The sequence below is a fragment of the Eucalyptus grandis genome, chromosome 6 (assembly GCF_016545825.1).
Source record: "Eucalyptus grandis isolate ANBG69807.140 chromosome 6, ASM1654582v1, whole genome shotgun sequence".
Classification (NCBI taxonomy): Eukaryota; Viridiplantae; Streptophyta; class Magnoliopsida; order Myrtales; family Myrtaceae; genus Eucalyptus; species Eucalyptus grandis.
The window spans coordinates 23,031,829-23,053,162 of NC_052617.1; the positions used below are offsets into that span (position 1 = coordinate 23,031,829).

The 21,334-nt window shown below is 42.0% G+C and overlaps 3 protein-coding genes and 2 long non-coding RNA genes across 5 annotated transcripts; all 5 read left to right on the plus strand.

The window, feature by feature from the left end:
* The first annotated feature begins 3,791 nt into the window (after nt 1-3,791).
* Nucleotides 3,792-6,931, plus strand: LOC104451710 (probable LRR receptor-like serine/threonine-protein kinase At3g47570). Its single transcript, XM_039314439.1, has 3 exons — nt 3,792-5,048; nt 5,822-6,107; nt 6,711-6,931. Exons 1-3 carry the CDS (start codon nt 3,792-3,794, stop codon nt 6,929-6,931), a joined length of 1,764 nt encoding a protein of 587 aa, XP_039170373.1.
* Nucleotides 6,932-7,825: 894 nt separating this feature from the next.
* On the plus strand, nt 7,826-8,297 carry LOC120294714. Its single transcript, XR_005551952.1, has 3 exons — nt 7,826-7,857; nt 7,964-8,108; nt 8,208-8,297. It is a non-coding gene; the product is annotated as an uncharacterized LOC120294714 (long non-coding RNA).
* A 269-nt stretch (nt 8,298-8,566) lies between these two features.
* Nucleotides 8,567-9,357, plus strand: LOC120294653. Its single transcript, XR_005551885.1, has 2 exons — nt 8,567-8,696; nt 9,013-9,357. It is a non-coding gene; the product is annotated as an uncharacterized LOC120294653 (long non-coding RNA).
* Nucleotides 9,358-12,647: 3,290 nt separating this feature from the next.
* LOC104448949 (dolichyl-diphosphooligosaccharide--protein glycosyltransferase subunit 1A) lies at nt 12,648-17,701 on the plus strand. Its single transcript, XM_010062909.3, has 10 exons — nt 12,648-12,814; nt 13,403-13,447; nt 13,636-14,273; nt 14,363-14,510; nt 14,596-14,772; nt 15,388-15,456; nt 15,567-15,656; nt 16,113-16,271; nt 16,355-16,579; nt 17,246-17,701. Exons 1-10 carry the CDS (start codon nt 12,722-12,724, stop codon nt 17,435-17,437), a joined length of 1,836 nt encoding a protein of 611 aa, XP_010061211.2. The 5' UTR covers nt 12,648-12,721; the 3' UTR covers nt 17,438-17,701.
* Nucleotides 17,702-18,808: 1,107 nt separating this feature from the next.
* LOC104448950 (outer envelope pore protein 21, chloroplastic) lies at nt 18,809-21,331 on the plus strand. The gene is made up of 5 exons (XM_010062910.3): nt 18,809-19,063; nt 19,478-19,552; nt 19,665-19,817; nt 20,078-20,176; nt 20,918-21,331. The coding sequence occupies exons 1-5, from the start codon at nt 18,971-18,973 to the stop codon at nt 20,999-21,001; spliced, it is 504 nt and encodes a 167-aa protein (XP_010061212.2). The 5' UTR covers nt 18,809-18,970; the 3' UTR covers nt 21,002-21,331.
* Nucleotides 21,332-21,334: the final 3 nt, after the last annotated feature.

The following is a 21,334-nucleotide window of genomic DNA, read 5'->3' on the forward strand; positions in this document are numbered from 1 at the left end:
GTGAAGTTTTCCTTGCTGGTGGGACGACCCTCTCTTGGACCCAAATACTTCATACCTTTGGGTTCCAGGAAGGAAGTCTACCGGTTTGTTACTTGGGCATTCCCATTATCACCAAGAGGCTTGGCAAGGCGGATTGTATCTCTCTTGTCAACCGCATAACTACAAGAGTGCAATCAAGGGCTCAGCATTTTCTTTCCTTTGCAGGCCGCCTTCAACTTATAAGGTCCTCCACGCAATACAAGCTTATTGGGCTAGTGTTTTTATATTACCTAGAACTGTGTTGGATCGCATCGAGCAAATTTTAAGACAATTCCCCTGGAAAGGCCTGGGCCTTGGAAGAGGAGGAGCGAAAGTCTCTTGGGATGACGTTTGCCTACCGAAAGAAGAGGGAGGACTTGGCATACACAGGCTGCGGGATTGTAACACGGCAGCCATGCTTAAGCACATTTGGATCCTATTTACTGATAAGGAATCCTTATGGTGCAAGTGGGTTCATTCAAATTTTTTGAAAAGGAAGAATTTCTGGGTTTCTAACAAGCCAACTCTTTGTTCTTGGGCTTGGAAAAAGATACTCCACCTTAGGAGAGATTTTAGCCGGTCCTTTCAATGGAGTATTGGGGATGGCTGCTTTGTGTCTCTTTGGTTTGATCATTGGCATCCTAGAGGCCCCCTTAATCTATTATTCTCAGACACTTACATCTACTAGTCGGGTTTACCCAGGATGGCTTCGGTTGTGGACTTGTTCTCTGCAGCAGGCCAAGAGATCAAAGCCATCTTAGAGACGTGGGAGTTCCCCCTCCTCGTTTTGTCTCATAATTCAGATCGATTCCGATGGATCGAAAGTACCTCAGGCAACTTCTCAGTAGCTTCGACATGGGAAACCATTCGGCCAAAAGGAACCTTAGTTCCTTGGTTCTCGTTTATTTGGAGCAATGCACTATCAATTCAACCTGTGGCTCATTGCTAAGAACCGGTCTTCTAACTAGGTTCTTTTACTTTCATATGGGAGGATTGATGACGTCTCTTGTGCCTTCTATAATTCTAGGCCAGATTCTATAGATCATTTATTTTTTGGTTGTCATATTACCGCTGGACTTGCATCCTTTTGGGCTGCTAGATGCAACCTCCCATGGCGGAACAGGACTTGGCAGGATACTCTCCAATGGGCCTTGAAGTTTCTCTCAGGCAATGGATTCAATCAATGTATTGCTCGCTTCTCTTTTGGAGCCATTTGCCATGTGATCTGGAAAACGTGGAACAACATTCTTTTTCGAGAACAAGCCTTGTTTATTCCGGCCTTGAGGAATCACTTTATCAAAGCTGTCAAGAATAAAGCCTTGACTTTCAGCAACGTGGCGGACACTTCAAGGAATAGAAGGATCCAACGCAGCTGGGATATTGACCCATCCATTTTCTTTCCTTCGGTGTCTGATTTGTCCCTTTAATTTCGGGAGGACTTTGGGATATTGACCTGTCCATTTTCTCTCCTTCGGTGTCTGATTTGTCCCTTTAATTTCGGGAAGACTCGGGGCTCTAGGGGTTTCCAATCTCACTCGCTTTTCGGAGGTTCTTCGGCTGATGCGGACACGTGGAATTGTTGAAGGTGGGGCCTGCTTCAGAGGGTGCTGTCCGGCTGGCTGTTTGTTGGCTCGCTCCTTCCTTTTCTTTTGATGTTGCTGGCTGGCTGTTTTTGGCTGCTGATTGGCTTTCTTAGCCGCTGTTTGGCTGTTTGTGCTTTCTTTTCTCCGGCACCCTTTCACTCGTTATGACTTGTTGTCATAATGAGTGTAGGTTTTTGGTGCCGTGAACCTTTTGTATAGTTGTGGTAAAAGTTTATAAAATTCTTACATTACCAAAAAAAAAAAAAAAAAAAAAAAAAAAAAAACTACGACAGGCGATATAATAATTTCTCAAGTTTTCTCTTCTCTGACAGATACATAATCAGTGTTGTTTATGAGTACAGACATGCTTAGAAATTGCACAACCAGAGAGAAACAATCATTTTCATAAGAAGATAATGAATGACTACTATTCCCCATCTGTATCATTGCACCAGCATAAGGCCCTTGATGCAGAGTCTTAAGCATTGCTGTGAAATTTCCAAGTCAATCTAAGTCATAAAGTTCTTTTGTAGGGATTCATACTGTTCACAAGCTTCCTAAATGAGCAATGATCCTCTGTTTTGGGACAAAGAGAGGATACTCCGGAATAAGAAAGTGCTATTTTGGATTCAGCTTTGTCATGTAGAATATTTCAAAGCTTAATTTCCGTCAGTAGCAGTTCGACAATGGTGCAGTGGAGTTAGTCTTACTTCTGGTGACGTGATTCCGTGTGTCTGATGTCACAATTAAGAGTTCCTATACTTGTAAACGTTACGCAATTTTCACTTCCGTTCTCCTAAGGATGTGAGACCACTTTTCTACAGTTGGAGAACTGTAACTCCAAGCAACTGTCACTGGTCCAGAAGAAAATACTTGCAATCATGTTTATCTTATGCAGTTTCATTCTCGTCTGCATCCAAGTGTCATGAAACAAAGTCGGCTCTATTCACAACAAAATTGACCCGCAAAATGCATCTCGAGCATTATTGATAGAGAAATACTTGGAGGATAAACCCAAGCCAAAATCAGTAGAGGAAGGGAAGAACACGGAAGGGATTAGAGATGAAATCAAATGGGTCAAGACAGCATCCAGCTGTGAGTAGCTGCATTCTAAGGAGGAATAACTTGACAAACATTCTAATCTTGGTATTACAGCCACTCCTAGCTTACTTGTTCATTGTGGTGCTGCCACTTCCAGTGTGCTGCATGTTTTTTTAATCAAAAGCTGTGTATTGATCGGCAGCGACTTCCCTAGTCAAACAGAAGTGCAAACCATGTTACATTCAGAGACCGCGTGGGTCAAATAATGTTTACTAAAAATGAAAGGAGATCTCCTGGTTCCTGAATTAAACCTAGCCACATATGCACGACGAATAACGGAGTCCTAAATGAATAGGTCACCAACTAATCTTTCAGTCCTTGGTATGAGACATAGTTTTGAAGATGTAGAACTGCCTGCATCTGCTGCCGCACTAAAATCACGAGGTGAGAGGACCCTTACAGTTTCAATCTAAAAAATGTCCAAGGACAAACCCGTTTCTATGGACTGATTGTTCATAGGTCTTTACGTATCTATACGTATTTTAGTTCCTTGGAGACATGAGTCCATACCATCCTGAAGCGATTCTCTTTTTCAGATCTTAGTCGGAGCATCCAAGAACGGCCAGGAACATTGATAAGGGCTTGATCTACTCCAGCAATTGAAAGGATAAACAATTCATTAACGGTCTAGAGATAAAGAAACATGCATTCAAATGTGAAATTTTTTAACATCGAAGATAAAGAAACACGCTTTCCTACTTCGAAAAAGTCTGCAACATGTGCACATCAGATTGGCTCTTCATCGAAGACAAAGAAACAAACAGTGAAATCTTTTATAAGGAGGCCAGTACTAATTATGTTCACTAATTCAAATGTGAAATATTTTAATATCGAAAAAGAAACATGCGTTCCTACTTCTTTAACATGTTCACATCTGATTGACTCTCGTACGTTTATGGCCGACAAAGTCTTTTCCAGAGTCAGAGTCAATGGTAGAAGATCGGCTTGGGCGGCTTCGCTGTTCCATGACCACTGACTGAAGATCATTTACTTCAACGATGTCTTTACTTTTATGAAGATGGGATTCACTGGCCTCTTGTTTCTTCTTGACTTGCTTTCTTGGCTACCCGCCTCCTTCGCCTTTGAGTCATGAAACCCGTGAGCCTTAGTTTTGCAGAGTTTCGATCATGCCACTTGCTTCTGGGGATTGCTCTTGCAGTGTGCTTTGACCGAATCTCATCCACCACCAATGAAATAGACAGACTCGCACTGCTCGCCTTTCAGGCCGGCATATCCGAAGATCCTTTTGGGGTGTTCAGCTCATGGAACGATAGCATTGGGTTTTGCCAATGGTATGGCGTTATATGCGGCCGGAGGCATCAGAGGGTCACAGTCCTGGACTTGCGATCACAAGGACTGTTCGGATCAATCTCTCCTCATATCGGAAACCTCAGCTTCTTAAGGGAAATGCGGCTGCAAAACAACAGTTTCAATCAAGAAATCCCTCCACAGCTCGGCCAGTTGCGCCGCCTACGTATTCTGAAATTGACCAGCAACTTGTTAGTTGGCAAAATTCCCAGAAACATATCGGGTTGCTCGGATTTGGTCCTCCTTTGGCTTGGGAAGAACGAACTAACTGGAGAAATTCCTAGAGAGCTTGGATCATTGCTGAAGCTACAGGAGTTCGCTTTGCATGGTAATAATCTTACCGGGAGTATGCCTTCCTTTATTGGGAACTTATCTTCACTGGAGGTCCTTTTCTTAAGCGAGAACAACTTGAGCGGGAGCATTCCCCAAGTTTTAGGCCACCTGAAAAACTTGCAATTCATTGGCTTTGCAGCAAACGGAGTGTCGGGTACGATTCCATCTTCATTACTCAATCTCTCTTCCCTAACTCAGTTTGATGCTGCAAACAACCAGATACAGGGGACACTTCCTGCAAGCATAGGTCTCAAACTCCCAGATCTTGCAAATTTTAGCATTTTCAGGAACCAACTTCAGGGACCAATTCCTCCGTCTATATCGAATTGCACAAAGCTAAATACTCTTCAGCTTGGACAAAACAAATTTTCTGGAAAAGTACCTTCTTTAGAAAATTTGTGTAATCTTAGTTGGCTTCAAATCCATGGTAATCAACTTGGCAGTGGAGAACCTGAAGACTTGAACTTCCTTTGCTCATTAACCAACAACAACAAATTAATGTACGCAGGAATCAACGGGAACAAGTTTGGTGGAGTGTTGCCTATATGCGTAGGTAATTTATCCAGCACTCTCATGGCAGTTAATATAGGCAAGAATCAAATATCTGGAAAGATTCCGGAAGAAATTGGGAATTTTATCAACCTAGAAGTGTTGCATATGAATCTCAATAAGCTTTTAGGTGTTATCCCCTCAAATTTGGGAAATGTACGAAATCTATCAGAGCTGGTCTTAAGTGATAACAACCTAGGAGGGACTATTCCATCTTCTTTAGAAAATCTAAGCAAGTTGATTTTCCTATTCCTTGATGGGAACAACTTTCATGGGCCAATTCCTTCGCGTCTATCAAACTGCCAATCTCTTAATTCGCTCGATTTGTCCAATAACAATCTCAGTGGTGCCATACCCCACAACTTATTAGTCTTTCATCATTAACAATCATTTTGAACTTATCTCGTAACCATTTGACTGGGGTTCTACCTCCAGAAGTTGGCAACTTGAGAACTTTGACTGCGTTGGGTATCTCGAACAATTTATTGGTAGGTGAAATCCCAAGTAGTTTAGGTGATTGCACTTCATTGACATCACTGAGGATGGGAGGCAACTTCTTTCACGGGTTGATTCCTCAATCAATCAGATCGTTAGGAGGCATTGAAGAATTAGATCTTTCATGCAATAATTTGTCGGGTCAAATTCCAGAATCTTTAACAGTATTTCGTTCCTTGAAACTTCTAAATTTATCCTACAATAACTTTGAAGGCGTGTTCCCACGTGAAGGAGTCTTTAGGAATGCTACTGGTACTTCTATTATTGGGAACAATAAGCTTTGCGGTGGGTTACCGGAATTTCATCTCCCCAGTTGCATCTCCAAAAGCTCCAAGAATAGAAAGATCAATTTAACGAGATTGTCCACTTGTGTTATTCTCGGAGTTCTTGGAATAGCTCTTATTCTAGCTTCCGTATATTTTTGTTGGTTGAAGAAGACAGTGATGGAACCAGTTTCAAGTTCAAGGGATGATTCATGTCCAAACGTATCTTATGGAACACTCCTAAAAGCAACCGATGGTTTTTCTTCGACAAATTTGATCGATGCCGGAAGCTTTGGTTTGGTTTACAGGGGTGTACTTGAGGTCACTGGAACTACTGTTGCTGTGAAGGTGCTTCATCTAGTCTGTCACAGTGCTCTGAAGAGCTTCAATGTCGAGTGCGAGGCATTAAAGAACATCAAACATCGAAATCTTTTGAAGATATTGACAGTTTGCTCTGGTAGTGATTACCAAGGAAATGATTTTAAGGCCTTAATCTATGAATTCATGGACAATGGTGGCTCCACCCAAGTGCAACATCATCTCATCACAATGGACTTCCAAGAAAGTTTAATTTCATTCAAAGGATAAATACTGCCATAGGTGCTGCTTCTGCATTGGATTATCTTCATCACCAATGCCACATCCCCATCATTCATTGTGATATAAAGCCAAGCAATATCCTCTTGGATTCTAAGATGGTCGCACATGTTGGTGACTTTGGATTGGTGAAATTCCTTTATGGATCATCTTTTGATACCGCAACTAATCAGATGAGCTCTATGGGTTTTAGAGGGACAATCGGTTATACTCCACCAGGCACTCTCTCTCTCTCTCTCTCTCTCTCTCTCTCTCTCTCTCTCTCTCTCTCTCTCTCTCTCTCTCTCTCTCTCTCTCTCTCTCTCTCTTAGAAAGAAAGTTTATTTACCCAAAAAATTATTGATGGTCTTCCCGTCTGAAGTTTGGTAGCGAATAATAATTCTTATAGTCTTACGCACATTAGATTCTGATTGATGATACACACTCCAAATTTGATCTGCACTTTGATCTCCATGTGTGGCAGAATATGCAATGGGGTGTGAGGTTTCAAGAGAAGGTGATGTCTATAGTTACAGCATTCTTTTACTAGAAATGTTCATAGGATTAAGTCCCACCGATAACACCTTTAGAGACAATTTGACTCTTCATGGTTTTGTCGCAAAAGCTTTGCCTGAACAAGTGCTCGAAATCACGGATAGCGCTCTGCTTCAAGAAAGAGAGAGCCATTTAGGTCCTTATAATTAGGGGTGAGCATGGTTCCCGGGTAGAACCGAGAATCGGAGAATCGAACCGCAGGTTCCGGTTCGGTTCCCGGTTCTAAAGGACCGGTTCCGGTTCTCGGTTCCCTTTTCGAGAACCGGCGGTTCCGGTTCGGTTCCGATTCTTATGGGAACCGGAACCGACGGAACCGGAACCGGTCAAAGTTAAAAAAATAATAATAATCCTATAACACATTATTTCTCTTTTCCCCCACGTGATTCCCCCGCTTCCCCTTTCTTTTCTCTCTCTTTCTTTTCTCCACTTTTTCCTCTCACGTCACTTCCTACCCCCCAACTTTTTCTTTTCTTCTCTCTCCTCTTTCCCCCTCTCTCGGCCGAAACCCCCTGTTCTTCTCTTCTTCTTCTTCTTCTTCTTCTTCTTCCTTTCCTCTTGCTCGCTGTTGCTTCACCCACCACCACCACCTTTGCCGCCTCACGCTCTACTCACCACCACCACCACCTCTTGGCCACCGAACCACCACCACCCCGCCGCCCCACGCTCGTCCGACAAGCCGTCTCGCCGTTGAGCCCAACGAGTTGTCGCGCCGTTCGCGCCGCCCCTCACCGCCGTGAGCCATCGCCGCCGTACCCAAGCCACTGTCACCACCTCTTGCCACCGCTCTCTCGGCCGTCCGGGCTGTCGTTGCTCAAAACCGCCACTGCCTCCGCCAGAACCGATCTCTTCCCCCCCTTGGCCATGGGTTGAGCCGCGACCGCCGCCGTCTTCGCCGCGCCGTCCGTGCCGCCGTTGGTGCCGTGAGACTCGTGTCTTCTTCGCCGTCGCGCCGCCGCGTGCTCGCAGTCGCCCAACCTCCCTCGACACCCTCGAAGTTCTTGGGGTTCATGTGGAATCCCCGTCCCGGGTCATGGAGCTTCTTTGCTATCATGGCCATTGCACTTACAAATGGAGGGGTTGGTAAATTTTTCCTCTATTGTTCTGTCTCTAGTTCTGTTTTAGGGTAAAATTTGAGTTTTTGTGAAAGATGGTATCCATTTGTTTCCGATTCCTCCTTTGCAGGGCAAGCCTCCAGATTGGCAAGATTTCATAGGCATTGTCACTCTTCTGCTTATAAACTCCACTGTTAGCTTTATCGAGGAGAACAATGCTGGTAACGCTACGGTTTGAAGAGCTCGCTAAATCGATTCTAACCACTGAAGTCGAGGTTATCTAATGAACTCAGAGCATGTGCATTGCTTTTTTGGCTGCGATAGTTAGTTTTAAAATGACTTATTTTGCTTCATGTTGCGTTCTTTTTTTATAGGAAACAAAGTGATAATCATAATATAGAAGAAGCCAAGAAATTGACCCATTAACTTTATGCTTCAGTTTCTGGGCATCCCTTAACCGAGTCACATTCTTGTACTTTGGATCAATTAGTTAGTCTTTGTCTTTGGCGCACTTCATCTTGAAGGAGAAACTACACAAGTTAGGGATGTTGGGCTGTGTGATGTGCATTGTCGGTTTTGTCATAATTGTCATCCACGCACCGCAAGAAAGTCTCATTACTTCTTCAAGAAATATGGATTATGGCGACTCAACCAGTCGGTCTTCGGCCTGGTTTATGTGTTCTTTATACGATCACTGATTTGCTGATAACTGACTGCATTTACATATCTTTTTCAGCTTTTCTACTTTACATCGACTTGGTAATCATGTTGGTGTTCATCCTGGTTTCCATTTTTCACCTAGATATGGGCACACGGATGTGCTAGTTTACACTGGCATCCGCTCATTAATGGGCTCTCTCTCGGTAAATCAACCGCTTCGCATCTTTTGGGATTTTTTCTTCCTTCCAACCTACTTTAGTGTATTTACGCCAACCAGATTGTTGGAAGCTCCACTTAAACACAAGAGTTGACCTTGCATCGTTAGCTTTAGGTAGATCATTGATTCGGGGTGCGGGGAGGCTCATCACCAGGGACAAATTGTATTCTTTTCGATTCTTTTGTCCTGTCAAAACAAAGTTAATGAGTTACAATAATTGTTGTGGGGACATGTCTAAATTACTTCTGCATATGGGTATTTTTTCTTTCTCAGTTTTCATAAGTTGTATGATCTATCTACAGGTGATGAGTGTGAAAGCCCGTGGGACTTTTTTGAAGTTGACTTTTGAGGGGAAGAATCAGTTGATCTATTCCGGAGACTTGGTTCTTTATGTTGGTGGTGGCTACATGTGTAGTTACCCAAATGAATTATCTCAACAAGGTCTGTCCCAAGATGTTATCCAACTTTGATTAGCTAACTTGCTTAATGCTGAATTTGTAAATTTCATTTGTCATTGCCTCACAACAATCGATAATATTGAATGACACCAAATTTCCTCTTTTACAATAACTTTTACTTTTCCCATATGTTGAGATTACATAATATTGGGAGAAAAGGAAGTCATTGAATATATGCATCTTTCTTAACTAGATTTTCACCGCAAACTTGAAAATCTATGTTCCGTGGCCTTTTGGCAAGGTTACGCCCTCCTTCTTCATTGCTGGATGTGATCTATCCTTTTCATTTACCTATGTGGCAATTCTTTATGTCGGGATAGGGAGTCAAATCTCTTGCTTGAAACTATTTACGATTGTTTTTTATTGCAAAAGGTTTCTTTGGGTTCTGTTTACTTGTGGATGATATAGTGCTTGATGAGAGCTTATCTTAAGAGCTTTTCTTAGTCTGCTTGGTTTCTCTTTGGTTTGTCTATTTCCTTTTTGTTATAGTTCAAATCTGAAAATGAAAAAAAAAAAAAAAAAAAAAAAGAACTGTTGGAACCCGGAACCGACCGGAACTGTGACGGGGTAGGTTCCGGGTTCTTGGTTTCGACGGGTAGGTTCCGGGTTCCAAAAATGAGGAACCTGTACCCGAGGGTAGGTTCCAGGTTCCAAGCGGAACCTGTAAGGAACCGGGAACCGCTCACCCCTACCTATAATCCTCAGCATGACATATTTCAAGAGTGTCTAGTTATGATCTATAATATTGGAGTTGATTGTTCGAACGAAGTGCCTGGAAGACGAATGAGCATTAGCGGAGTTACAAATCAGCTGCATCGGATTAGGGAGACGAAGTGCCTAGAAGACGAATGAGCATTAGCGGAGTTACAAATCAGCTGCATCGGATTAGGGAGAAACTCCTTGCTTCGGGCTTACATGGATAGGTAAATTCTATAACTAAAGAGAGAGTCAATCATCCTTTTCTCCTTAGACCATAGTTGATGATTATTCATCATCTAGGTCTGTACATATCTAACCTTACACAAGGCCTTGGGTGCCTACACATTTTTCAGTACTTTTGGTTTTCTCAAAGCTCTGATTTGGTGCCATGTTATGTGAAAGTGAATCAAAAGTAAATTTTCTTGACTTGTTTTTTTTTTTTTTTTTCCTTTTCATTTGTATGATGCTCATTAGGACGTCGTGCTATCGATTAACCGATGGAAATCTAATTTAAGGGAAAGCTTGGTTTCTGCAGATTGACTAGGAATGGGCTGCCAGGAATTGAACTAAAGTTCCTAAAGCTATGTTCAGTCAAGCATAAGCAATACTACTGCTCTATGGTGGGTGAATAAGGATGTACAGCTTTTGATTCAGCGTACTAGCATGACGTGCTGGGCAGGAATTATCTGGGAATGTTTTGTAGAATGATGTTGCATTAGTATTGGGTTGTTCTTGGTGTGTAATTGCAAATTCTTCAGCACTACTACTATCATTAAATTTTATTCTCGCGTTTTAGAAAAGTTACTTGATCGCCTTTTTTTTTCGAAAGCACCTAATCACATATGCATATGACTTACTATAGTTATATGGACCGGCCATATTTCTTTATATGGGATTCGTTAATTGCGTGGATAACTAGCTTTCAAAGGTAGAAATTACCGATTAATCAAGAAATTAGTAATTGCCGATACGCTCAAACTTGCTTCTCTAAATAGAAAGTGACCATAAGCTGGAGTTATTAAAAATTGGGAAAATCTCAAATAAAGACCCAAAATGAGCCTACTTTCTCAAATAAGGACCCGAAGTGACTATTGTTCCAAATAAGGACCCGAAGTGACTAACAAGTCTCAAATAAGGGCCTGAACCCGCCGGCAAGCCAAAATGTTCACCGGCCAATGAGCGTGTGACATTTCCGGTGGCCGGAATATGTTTTGTGCCAAAAAATTATAGGTAGAAATTAACAAACCCTAAAAAGAAAACCCTCAAACTCTTCATGTTATTCTTCTTCTGCTCTTCATTTTTTAACGTTCTTTGTCCCCTCCCGTTTGGAGAACCCAAATTCTCTATTGATGGAGCAAGATCCCTATCTCCCTGAGTTCGAATGGGAGTGTGAATCAAAGTGTATGGCAAATCAAGGAAAAGATAATGAAGAATCGAGGCCCTTGTGTTACACACGAGTGTCTCAATAACAAAAATGTGGCTTTACTCAAGATTTGTCTTCTTTGTCGGAAAGAAACAAAGACAGAAAACAAAAGAAGAAGATGTGAAGAAACAAAGGTAGGGGTTTCTTGTTGTGTTTCAATTCGTGTTCCATTAACAGAATATTTCCGTGCTCTAAGCGAGAGGACAAAGAATGGAGAAGATGAAGAGCAGAAGAAGAAAAACATGAGAAAATGAAGAGTTTTTCTTTTTAGGTCAAAAGAACGTGAAGAGTTTGGGGGTGGTTTTTAGGGTTTGTTAATTTCTATCTATATTTTTTTTGGACAAAATTGCCCATATTCCAGCCACTGGAAATGTCACACTCTCGCCGGCCGGTGAACATTTTGGCCGACCGGCAAGTTCAGATCCTTCTTTGAGACTTGTTAGCAACTTCAAGTCCTTAGTTGGGACAATGGCCACTTCGGGTTCTTATTTGAGAAAATATGCTCATTTTAGGTTCTTATTTGAAATTTTCCCTTAAAAATTTATAATTTGAAAGTAAAGATACTTTTTATCATGACAAAATTAGTGATCACTGAAATGAAAACACCTACTTTCCATGGTGAAAACTTACTAGCCGGGTTATAAGACTTACTCAGTATAATCGCATACCCAAATTTTGTATGAAAGTTATTAATGGTGTGGAGAAAATTATTAACTATTAATAGGGCAATAATAATTTTCTTCTTAAAGAAAGTTACTATTCACATTGACAAATAACTAGGTATTACGGGGATTGGTTTCGAGTCTCAAAATTGGGATCCACTTAGGTCAGTATAATGGAATTGGTTACTATTTCTTTTTCATTTTTCCATTCGGATATCTTATATCCAAAACATGACAATGGATAAATTCAAAACTCGAGACAAATCCTATATTTCCATTAGGATATCTAATTCTCAAATTACACACTCTTATTTTCTCCGAAAAAAAAAAAACTAAACTCACTAATTTTTTTGAAAAAATAGAAAAATAAGTATATATTATCGGTCCAATCTGATTTTTCTTAGAATCAGGAATCAGATTGTTCGGACACTAATTTCACTTTTAAGGAATGAGAACTAGACTGACACTCTCAGGAATTGGACCCAACCGGCGATTCGATTTTGTCCAGGTGGTTTCTAGTTTGGGCAATCCGTTTTGCACACCCTGCAAAGTACTTTATTGTAACTTGATTTCAAAGTGTTGCGGGGTGGATATTGCAAAAAAATCGAGATACCGCGGCGGCAAATCGCGACAGCCTCAAAAACCTAGGGGGCATGATGCAATCTTTCCCCCAAGAGACCCGCAAAGTCTTGACACTCTATGGGAGTCTGCCGCACTTACACAAATTCCCACGCCAGTTCGAGAGACGATCGAGCACTCGCGCACGAAGATGGGGTTTCGGCTCAACCTGCTGGTCCTCGCGGTGGCCCTGCTCTCGACTCCGGCGCTCTCCGATCTGGTGTTGACCAGGGTCGATCGGCGCGTGAGTCTCTCTCTCTCTCTCTCTCCTCCTCCTTCCTTCTCCCTGCGAGCTCGCGGCTGTTAGCTCTTCGATCGGGCTCGTATCGAGCAGGTTTTAGAGGGGTTTCTGGTTTTGAGGTCTTTAAGATGTGATTGCTTTTGCCGTGAAGTTTGAACCGGTTCCGATGCCATCGGCGTCGTCCGTGTCCGATGCGCGAATCGAGTATCGAGAGATGTGCCGTGAGGCCTTTGTTGTTTGAATCAGATGCGGGGAGGCGGGCTCTGAGGATGTGTAGGTTTTGTAGGTTTGTTTGCATTTTAGAGCATTTGAACTCGTGTCGGATGATTGGGCTGTCTGATAGTGGTTCTTTACTGGAGTGGTCGGTTTTAACGATCCTCCTGTCGTGAGGATGATGAGAGTAGATTGTGATAAGTGAATGGACTCCTCGAAATTTAAAGGATTTTTTTGCTGGTCGAAAGGTCCAATGGGTTTTGTCTGGTTTAGATATGATGTCCGTGCAGCCTGAGAAATTGGAAGTTCGGGTTGTTCATTTAGTTATCTTATTTCACAATCTTTAAGCTGGCTAATGATATTCATCTTCTCTTGCAGGTTGATTTGACATCGCACATCGTGCGGATTGCATCAACACTAAAGGTGCGGTCACATCCAAGTTCCAATTGTGTTGCCATTGTTATGTTTTCTACATTTTTGCTCTGTTTCTTCTAGATCTCATTATTAGAGAGTTGCTCTGACTTCCTTGGTATCCTGAAAATCATTGTGAACTCGTTAGTACCTCATTTAATCGATTTCTCTTAATTGAATTTTTTCACTGTTTAATGAAGGTCGAGAACACGGGAAAGGATTCAGTATCAGAGGTTCTGTTGGTCTTTCCTGAACGCCAGGCCAAAAACTTGGCATACCTGACGGCTCTATCTAGCACGGGGAAAGGGAAAGCAAAAACTGCTGCTGTCAATCTTCCTGTCAAAAATGTCAACAGTGAAGGAATGCCTCCGGCCTTGGTTGCTTATTCAGTGTCATTGCCCGAGGGTGGACTAGGGAAGGGGGAGAGCTTTACTTTTGACGTGTCAGCCGTGTTTACTCACTCACTGCAACCTTTTCCTGAAAAAATTACTCAGGCTGATACTCAGCTTCTTGTATTTGAAGAAAGTGCGTACTTTCTCTCCCCTTATGCCGTCAAGGTCCAGTCTCTCACTGTTAAACTGCCTCATCCAAGAGTTGAATCTTACACAAAACTAGAAAACACAAAGATTCAAGGTTCAGAGATCAGATATGGTCCTTACGAGAATCTTGCTCCCTTTTCATACTCGCCTATAGTGGTTCATTTTGAGAGCAACCAACCCTTTGTTGTTGCTCGAGAATTGGTGCGAGAAATAGAAGTTTCCCACTGGGGTAATGTGCAGGTTACTGAAAACTATAATCTTGTTCATGGAGGTTCTCAAATTAAGGGAGAATTCTCCAGGTATGATTATGCTTTTCATGTGCTCCCTTAGTTTTTTTCCTCAAGTTTGGTGTCTGTGCCTAATGTAAGCTACTTCCTTCATCCCGCAGGCTTGATTACCAGGCCAGACCACACATTAGAGGCGCAGCAGCTTTCAGAAATCTCATTGCAAAGTTGCCTCCAAGAGCTCATTCTGTCTATTACAGGGATGCAATTGGCAACATTTCAACTTCTCATCTTTGGGGTGATGCTAGAAAGGTAGACAATCTGATCTTCACGATATTTACTTCGACAATTTCTGGTATAATATGAGATTTTCACACATTTTTCATCATGGGTACAGACAGAGCTGGAAATTGAACCAAGGTACCCGATGTTTGGTGGTTGGAGGACTGCGTTCACAATTGGCTATGGCTTGCCTCTTCAGGATTTTTTGTTCAAATCAGGAGGAAAACGCTTCCTCAATATCTCCTTCGGATCTCCTATAAGTGAAATCATTATTGACACCCTCATTGTGAAGGTAAGCTGTTTTTGATTTCACAATTTCTCAGATAGTCTAACAAAAAATTTCATACATGTGAAAATGGCAAAAGAAGCGAGTTAGTTTACGGAAGTCCTTGAGTCTGCAACTAATTAAGACCATCCCCAACTATTGAAAAGAAAATGACAGCAGCAAGAGCATGAAGTAAGACTGACTTGGAAAGGTGAAATTTGTTGCTGCTCTTATTTCTGCACTTAGTATCAGTAGCTGGGAATGGTGATGGAGGGTTGGACATCAAGAAAGCCCACTGACAATAGTCATTGAGGAAGCCAGTTTCATACTTAGCTTGCATTAAAAAATACAAGCAAATGAACATGCAGAATGTCGTTAGCGTAAATGGCAGGAATAAGTGGGACCTAGGATATATGGATCTTATAGTGTATGCAGTACTTGAATGGGATTCCTGTTTCAGTAAACTCTGTCACTCCTCTCTGTGTCCCCCTTCTTCTGAAGTCACATCTGCACATGGGCACATACATTATGAAGATTCTAAGGAGTATGTCTTTGCATATTAAACCTAATGATAGATATGAGATAGTCTATGAACACTTCCATTGATATTCTTATAATTACTTACATGCTTGGGAAGTACAGGTTGTTTTGCCCGAAGGTTCTCGAGATATATCTGTTTCTACACCATTTCCTGTTAAGCAATGGGAAGAGGTATTAGTTTCTAAGTTGTCACCCTTTGTTCGTTCTTTGTTCTGTAGCTTTCCTATGGTTCTCTCATTCTGGATCATTCAATATAAAGATAGAGCATGTTTTTTATGCAGACAAAATTTTCCCACTTGGATGTTGTTGGCAGACCAGTAGTAGCATTGGAAAAGAGTAAAGTTGTGCCTGATCATGATCAGTATTTCCAGGTACACTTAATATAAAACCTTCTCATGCACATGGAAGTCATAATGCTAAGTAATGGTGCATATGTATTTTTCAGGTCATTATGTCAGCATAGCAGTGTATTTCCATTGATTAAGATTTAGGTTTTGCCACTTGAACACGTTTTTGAGTAATGAGATTAGTATGGTGAGGGAGAGCAAAATCAGCGCTAGTGTCGTTGTAAGTCCTTCACTTTGGGCATGCGGATTATTCAGTTCTGTGATATAAGTCTCTCCTTGTTATGAACTATAGGGAACTCAATGCATTTTCTTCTTTTGGGAGAGGTCTCATCAAAATATTAGTGCAGTGAATAGTGAGAGTTGCAACGAATGAATTCCTTGTTTCAAGCATTGCTTCTTTGGGTTCTCGAGCATCCAGACAAAATAGTGGAATTATTTGGAATGTCCATCTAATAAGATATTGTTCCAATTGCTTTGCAGGTTTATTACAAGTTCAACAGTATTTCAATGCTCAGGGAGCCAATAATGTTGATTTCTGGATTTTTTTTCCTTTTTGTTGCTTGCATTGTATACGTGCATGCTGACTTATCAATCTCCAAGTCATCTGCATCATATTTGGCAAAGGTTCAATGGGAAGAGGTAAGGAGTTTGTCTCTAGTTCGTGCTTTTGTTTGCAATGTGAGAGAGCGCATGCAGTAAAGACTTCAGTCTCTTTTTTGCAGGTCCAATCTGTGATTCAGCAAGTTAACAATCTCATTAACCGATGCTTAACGGTACATGACAAGCTGGATGCATCTCTGCGTGATCTTTCTAGGACAGGTGATGTTCAAGCTTGTAAGACAGCACGCAAACACGCAGATGGTCTATTGAAAGAGCTCTCTAAGGAATTAAAGCCCTCGCTGTCAATTTTGCAAACTTCTCCCCAGGCTGTGCAGATATTGCCCAAGGTTAGATATGCCATATCTTCTCAGACCTGTTACAGCAAGAAAATTCAGGATTAATCTGCTACAGTTTCACCTTATAATTTATTGCAGCCTTTTGCTTTTACCGGCAGAATGTTGTTATTCTGCTGCAGCTATCAGAATTGAGTGAATATATTTGTACATTCGGTTGATGGATCATAATCCGTTCTAAAGGCTGTCCAAGAGCTTAAAACCCCCCTTGCAAGCCCAAAAAAGAACAAATTTTAGTAACAGAATGTTTTTACAGAGCTGGACACCAACTGATTGAGACTGCTTGAACTGGTTTGAGTAATGGTTGAGCCATCAAATTGACACACTGTCATGGTATGAAAAGGGGTTTCCTGTGGTTGGCCCACAGTAGAGTTCCATTGGGCTGGGGTAACAGTTAGGGTGAGCAGAGCGATTGAGAATACCAAGAGAAAAATCGGATCTGGATCTTCAGATCTGTTGAGTTTGTGTTAGAAATGGTTCCAGCAAATCAAGTTTCTTTTCTAAATACTCGTATCTTTAACATATGATGATAAAACAAAGCTGTCCTGTATATACATGGTCATAGTTGTATTCTATTAAACGAAGAATGTCCAGTGTGTTTCTTGAGGGAAAACTGTCTGGTCGCATTAAAAGGAATATGTTCTGATTTTCTTGATGTAGGTCGAAGAACTGGTGGTCAAGGAAAAAGAGTTGCAAGATAAGCTGATGGTTAAGCACACAACCGTGGTAGAGTGTTATGAGAAGAAGGTTTCGGGACGGGAAATTGAGAACCGGATAGCTTCGCAGCAGAACAAGATAACTGCACTGAGACAGGAGGTTGATGATCTTCTGGACTTTATCGATGAATTATGATCATCCCCGTTGCAACTATGTCCATCACTCATCAGTATGTCTTCTCCTCGACATCCATAGTAAGTAGGTGGGAGACTTACCTTTCTCTGTGCGCTTGGGCCTCATCGGCGATATTTAAGAACAGTGGAGAAATTTTGTTGTGATCTAGGGAATTTTAACTCATAAAGTTTCTTTACTGTAGAACGTCTTCTGTGTTCTTACTGCAAACGTTCCTTTTGGTTCTCCTTTTATTACTTGCTCTATTCAAAAGTAGATCGGTCAAAATCAACAACTTTCCTTCCTCTACTATTTATAATACCATTTTGCATCGTTTGCTTTCATGTTGGACACTACATTGCTTCCGTCATTAGTTGACAACTTAGATATATTCTCAAAATCACCAATTTTCTTTCCAAATTACCCCTGCCCATCTTCTAAATTTCCCAGCCCTCCAAAGCAAAACCTTGATTGGAAAATTCTAACCCAACCGCCCTGTGGTCACTGGTTAGCCAAGTTCTGGCCGATGGCTCCACTCGACCGCCACAAGTGCGCTTGACGACGGTGGGTTGGGGTGGACAGAGGAGGCCGAAGTTCTTGCACATATGGTGGGTTGGAAAGCAGGCTAGAATTTACGTTGGGGGAGGATTGGAGATTTTCCTTTTCTAAAGTTAGGGCAATTTGGTCATTTTCGGCACGTGATCTATCTGAGATGGATAGCGGTGTTTTCAAAAGTAGAACAATGCACATGGGTTTGCTTGTGTTCTATAAATAGCACAATCTTTTATAGATGAGATATCCATTTATTTTTCGGTAAGATATGCGTGGTATTGATACATGACTTTTGAATCATCTAAGAAAAGCGCAACTTCTTACATCTGAGACGCTTGACAACATGACTTTTGGAGAAAAGCACAACTTCTTACGTCTTCGAAAGTAGGAAAATAAAAATCACATTAACCCCGAGACCCGGACATACCAAACATAAAGAGACCATCCCAATCGCGCGACCCACCAATCAAGCCGAGCGTCGATGCTCGGACATTGATTAAGTACCTAACACACCCCGTGCATATCTCTCGGAGTTATCCTTTACTATGATGAATCGAAAAAAACATTTCATCTGTTGAATACAGCACGTGACGACGATGACAAAATGCGATCGATCCATCGGTCACAGCCGCTCATATGTCATGAATTTCTGTCTTATTTGACGCGTCACCGGCCGTAACGAACGGTCATAGGAATCTCCCTCTCCAGAGGAACGCCCGTCGCGTGCGAGATGGAAGCGTACGGAGGCCCAGAAGCCCGTGACCCAACGGACACGTGTCCCCTCTGCATTGGACCAAGCGAGGCGCGTTTATCCCCGCGAGGCATATATAGCCTCCCGGTGTGGAGACAACGGGAAAACTCCCGAGCGTTGCGAGATAGCGATAACACGACGTCACATTCTCCGGCGACCGGCGGCCGGCGACGAGCAGGTGGCTACTTCCCCGTACAGTTAGGGTTTATCATCTTCGCTCTCGCGTCCGCCGATAACCTCGCATTTCTTCGCGAATGGAGACGTCTCTCAGATACTGGGGCGACGCCAAGGCACTCAGAATCCACGCCAAAGAGAAGATTTTCATTGATTCCAAGACCTTCTTGCAGGTGTAATCTCTTCCCCTACCTCCTCTCTCGCTCTCTGCTCTGGTTCTGGGCTAGTATTCAATTGGGTATTGCCGGTGCTTCGACGTCCGCGCTTGAATCGGTTCGTCAAGAGTGGGCGAGTCTCGCGAGGTAGTCGAGTGTCTGATTAGCGAAGCGTGCCGGGTCTTATGAACCCGCGGGAAGGAATTAGAGCAGGATGGAGAAGATAAAAAAGGAGTGTGAAGATAGGCTGAGTTTGAGTGGAAATGTACTCTTAATTGATTTTGGCTCAAGCGGCAGCTGATGCTGTTGTGAGTGACAAAGATGTTGGTTTCAGCATGAGAAGAAGCCTGAAAAATTCATGCTTGCCACTTAAAAAGTTGCTGCTGCTTTAAATGATCTGGGCTGACGTTCTCTCCCCTTGTTGTGTGTCAGCTTCATGGAGAACTCGACACGAGATTGGGAGCTCCGAGCCATTTTAGCGCGATGATTCGGCACTTCTACCCAGACGTGAGTGATTTGTTCTCGTGAATTTATCGTTCTCCTGTTTCAACATCTCTTATGGCGCATTTGGATGCTTCTTATTACCTTTGTTTGCTTCACCTGCACTGTTGTCCTGTAGATATCTGCTAGCCTCGGTGTAGGAGTGCAATATGATAAAAATGGCAGGCTTCGCTATAATGTACGTGCAAAGAAAGCGTTTCCCGTGACTACCAATAAACTATTGAGCTTCAACGTGAAAGGACGGTGTGATGTCGACAAAGAGTTTAAGCAGGTTCGTGATTATTTACATTTGCCATGACTTTGGTGTAGTGTGATTAGATATGGGGTAAGATTCCCTAGTTGATTGATCGGTTATCCTCTTGATGTCTAAACACCTTTAAACAAATTCAGTGCTTAATGCAATAGCAGTTTTCTATTGTTTTATCAGGCTCTTCTGCTCCATATGTTCTGCTCTGCAATTATATTAGTCAATGTGAGAACTTTATGCCTTTTACAGATTCTCACTGCAACTCATGTTTATTATTATAACAGTGGAAGTCCAGGGGAGGTGCAGAATTTTCTTGGAGCCTTTTGAATTTTCAGAAGGACCAAGACGTTAGACTCAAGCTAGGATTTGAAATGTTCGACCAGGTATGAACCATGGAGTCATGTACCTTTTTGATGTTGTTTGGTTGTCCAATGTTGCTCAGTTTTTGCGACCTTTTAGCTTAATCTTAGATTGTAGTTGGTGGATGGAAAAGTCTTGTGTTAGATTAAGTCTGTATGATTCTCGACGACTACAACAGTTTAGTTGATGGGTTCTTTAAATGTTCATATGCAGCATGCCATTCTAAGTACAATGATTGGGTTCTCTTTTCAAGTTAATGCTGGACTAGCATTTATAATTTTTCCCCCTTTGGATTAAAGAATTGGGTGTTGTTGATACTGTAAGTGTTACTAGGTCTTTAAGAGAGATGCTGCCATGTATGTTTGATTCTCTACCTAGAAAGTACTTTTGCTCTAAGAACTGAGCTTATAACCCAAATAGATGGTGCTTCAATGGCATCTACTTTGTTTGGAAGTGGAGGGGTAAGGGACGAGTTGTGGATGTCCGGCGTGGTGGGGAAAAGTGATTCTTATGATATACATAAGGCCTCTGTGAACTTTACAAAACATAACGCAATAGTCGGATATTTCCATCCACCCTCTCCGCTCTAATTAACCATTTATTGGTATATGTCCTTAGATAGATGTGTGCATGTGCATCTAGAAGTGCTCTGTAATCTGTATAAGGTCACATAAGGAGTGGCCCAGCTCCGCATTGAACCTAATGCTTCCAAAGAAATTCAAAATTATGTGCGGTTGTTGACTCTGGCTTCGAAACCTTTCCAGGTACCATATCTGCAGGTTAGGGAAAACAACTGGACCTTCAATGCAGATACAAATGGTAGGTGGAATGTGAGGTATGACCTTTGATTATGAAGGAGTGGGAACTGGATCTATACTTTTTTGTTAAGATTTGTGACACCAAAAGTCATATCCTTTGGTTTTCTGTATTGCTGGATACCTGGTGAGCTACATTAGTCAACGAGTAGATGAGCAGCTCTTTAATAAATGTGTTTCATTTACTGCTTGTCTTGTTTATTTGGGTCTGGAGGCAGTCAGGTTTACGAATTTGAGTTGGATGTTGTGTTGAAGTTCCATTTGTTAAGCCAGGCTCAATTGAGATTTGCCCAGATGGAAAAGGGGCTGTTTCGTGCCTGGTGAAGCATGTTAATCCATTTCTAGGGAAGCCCATTATTCAAAGAC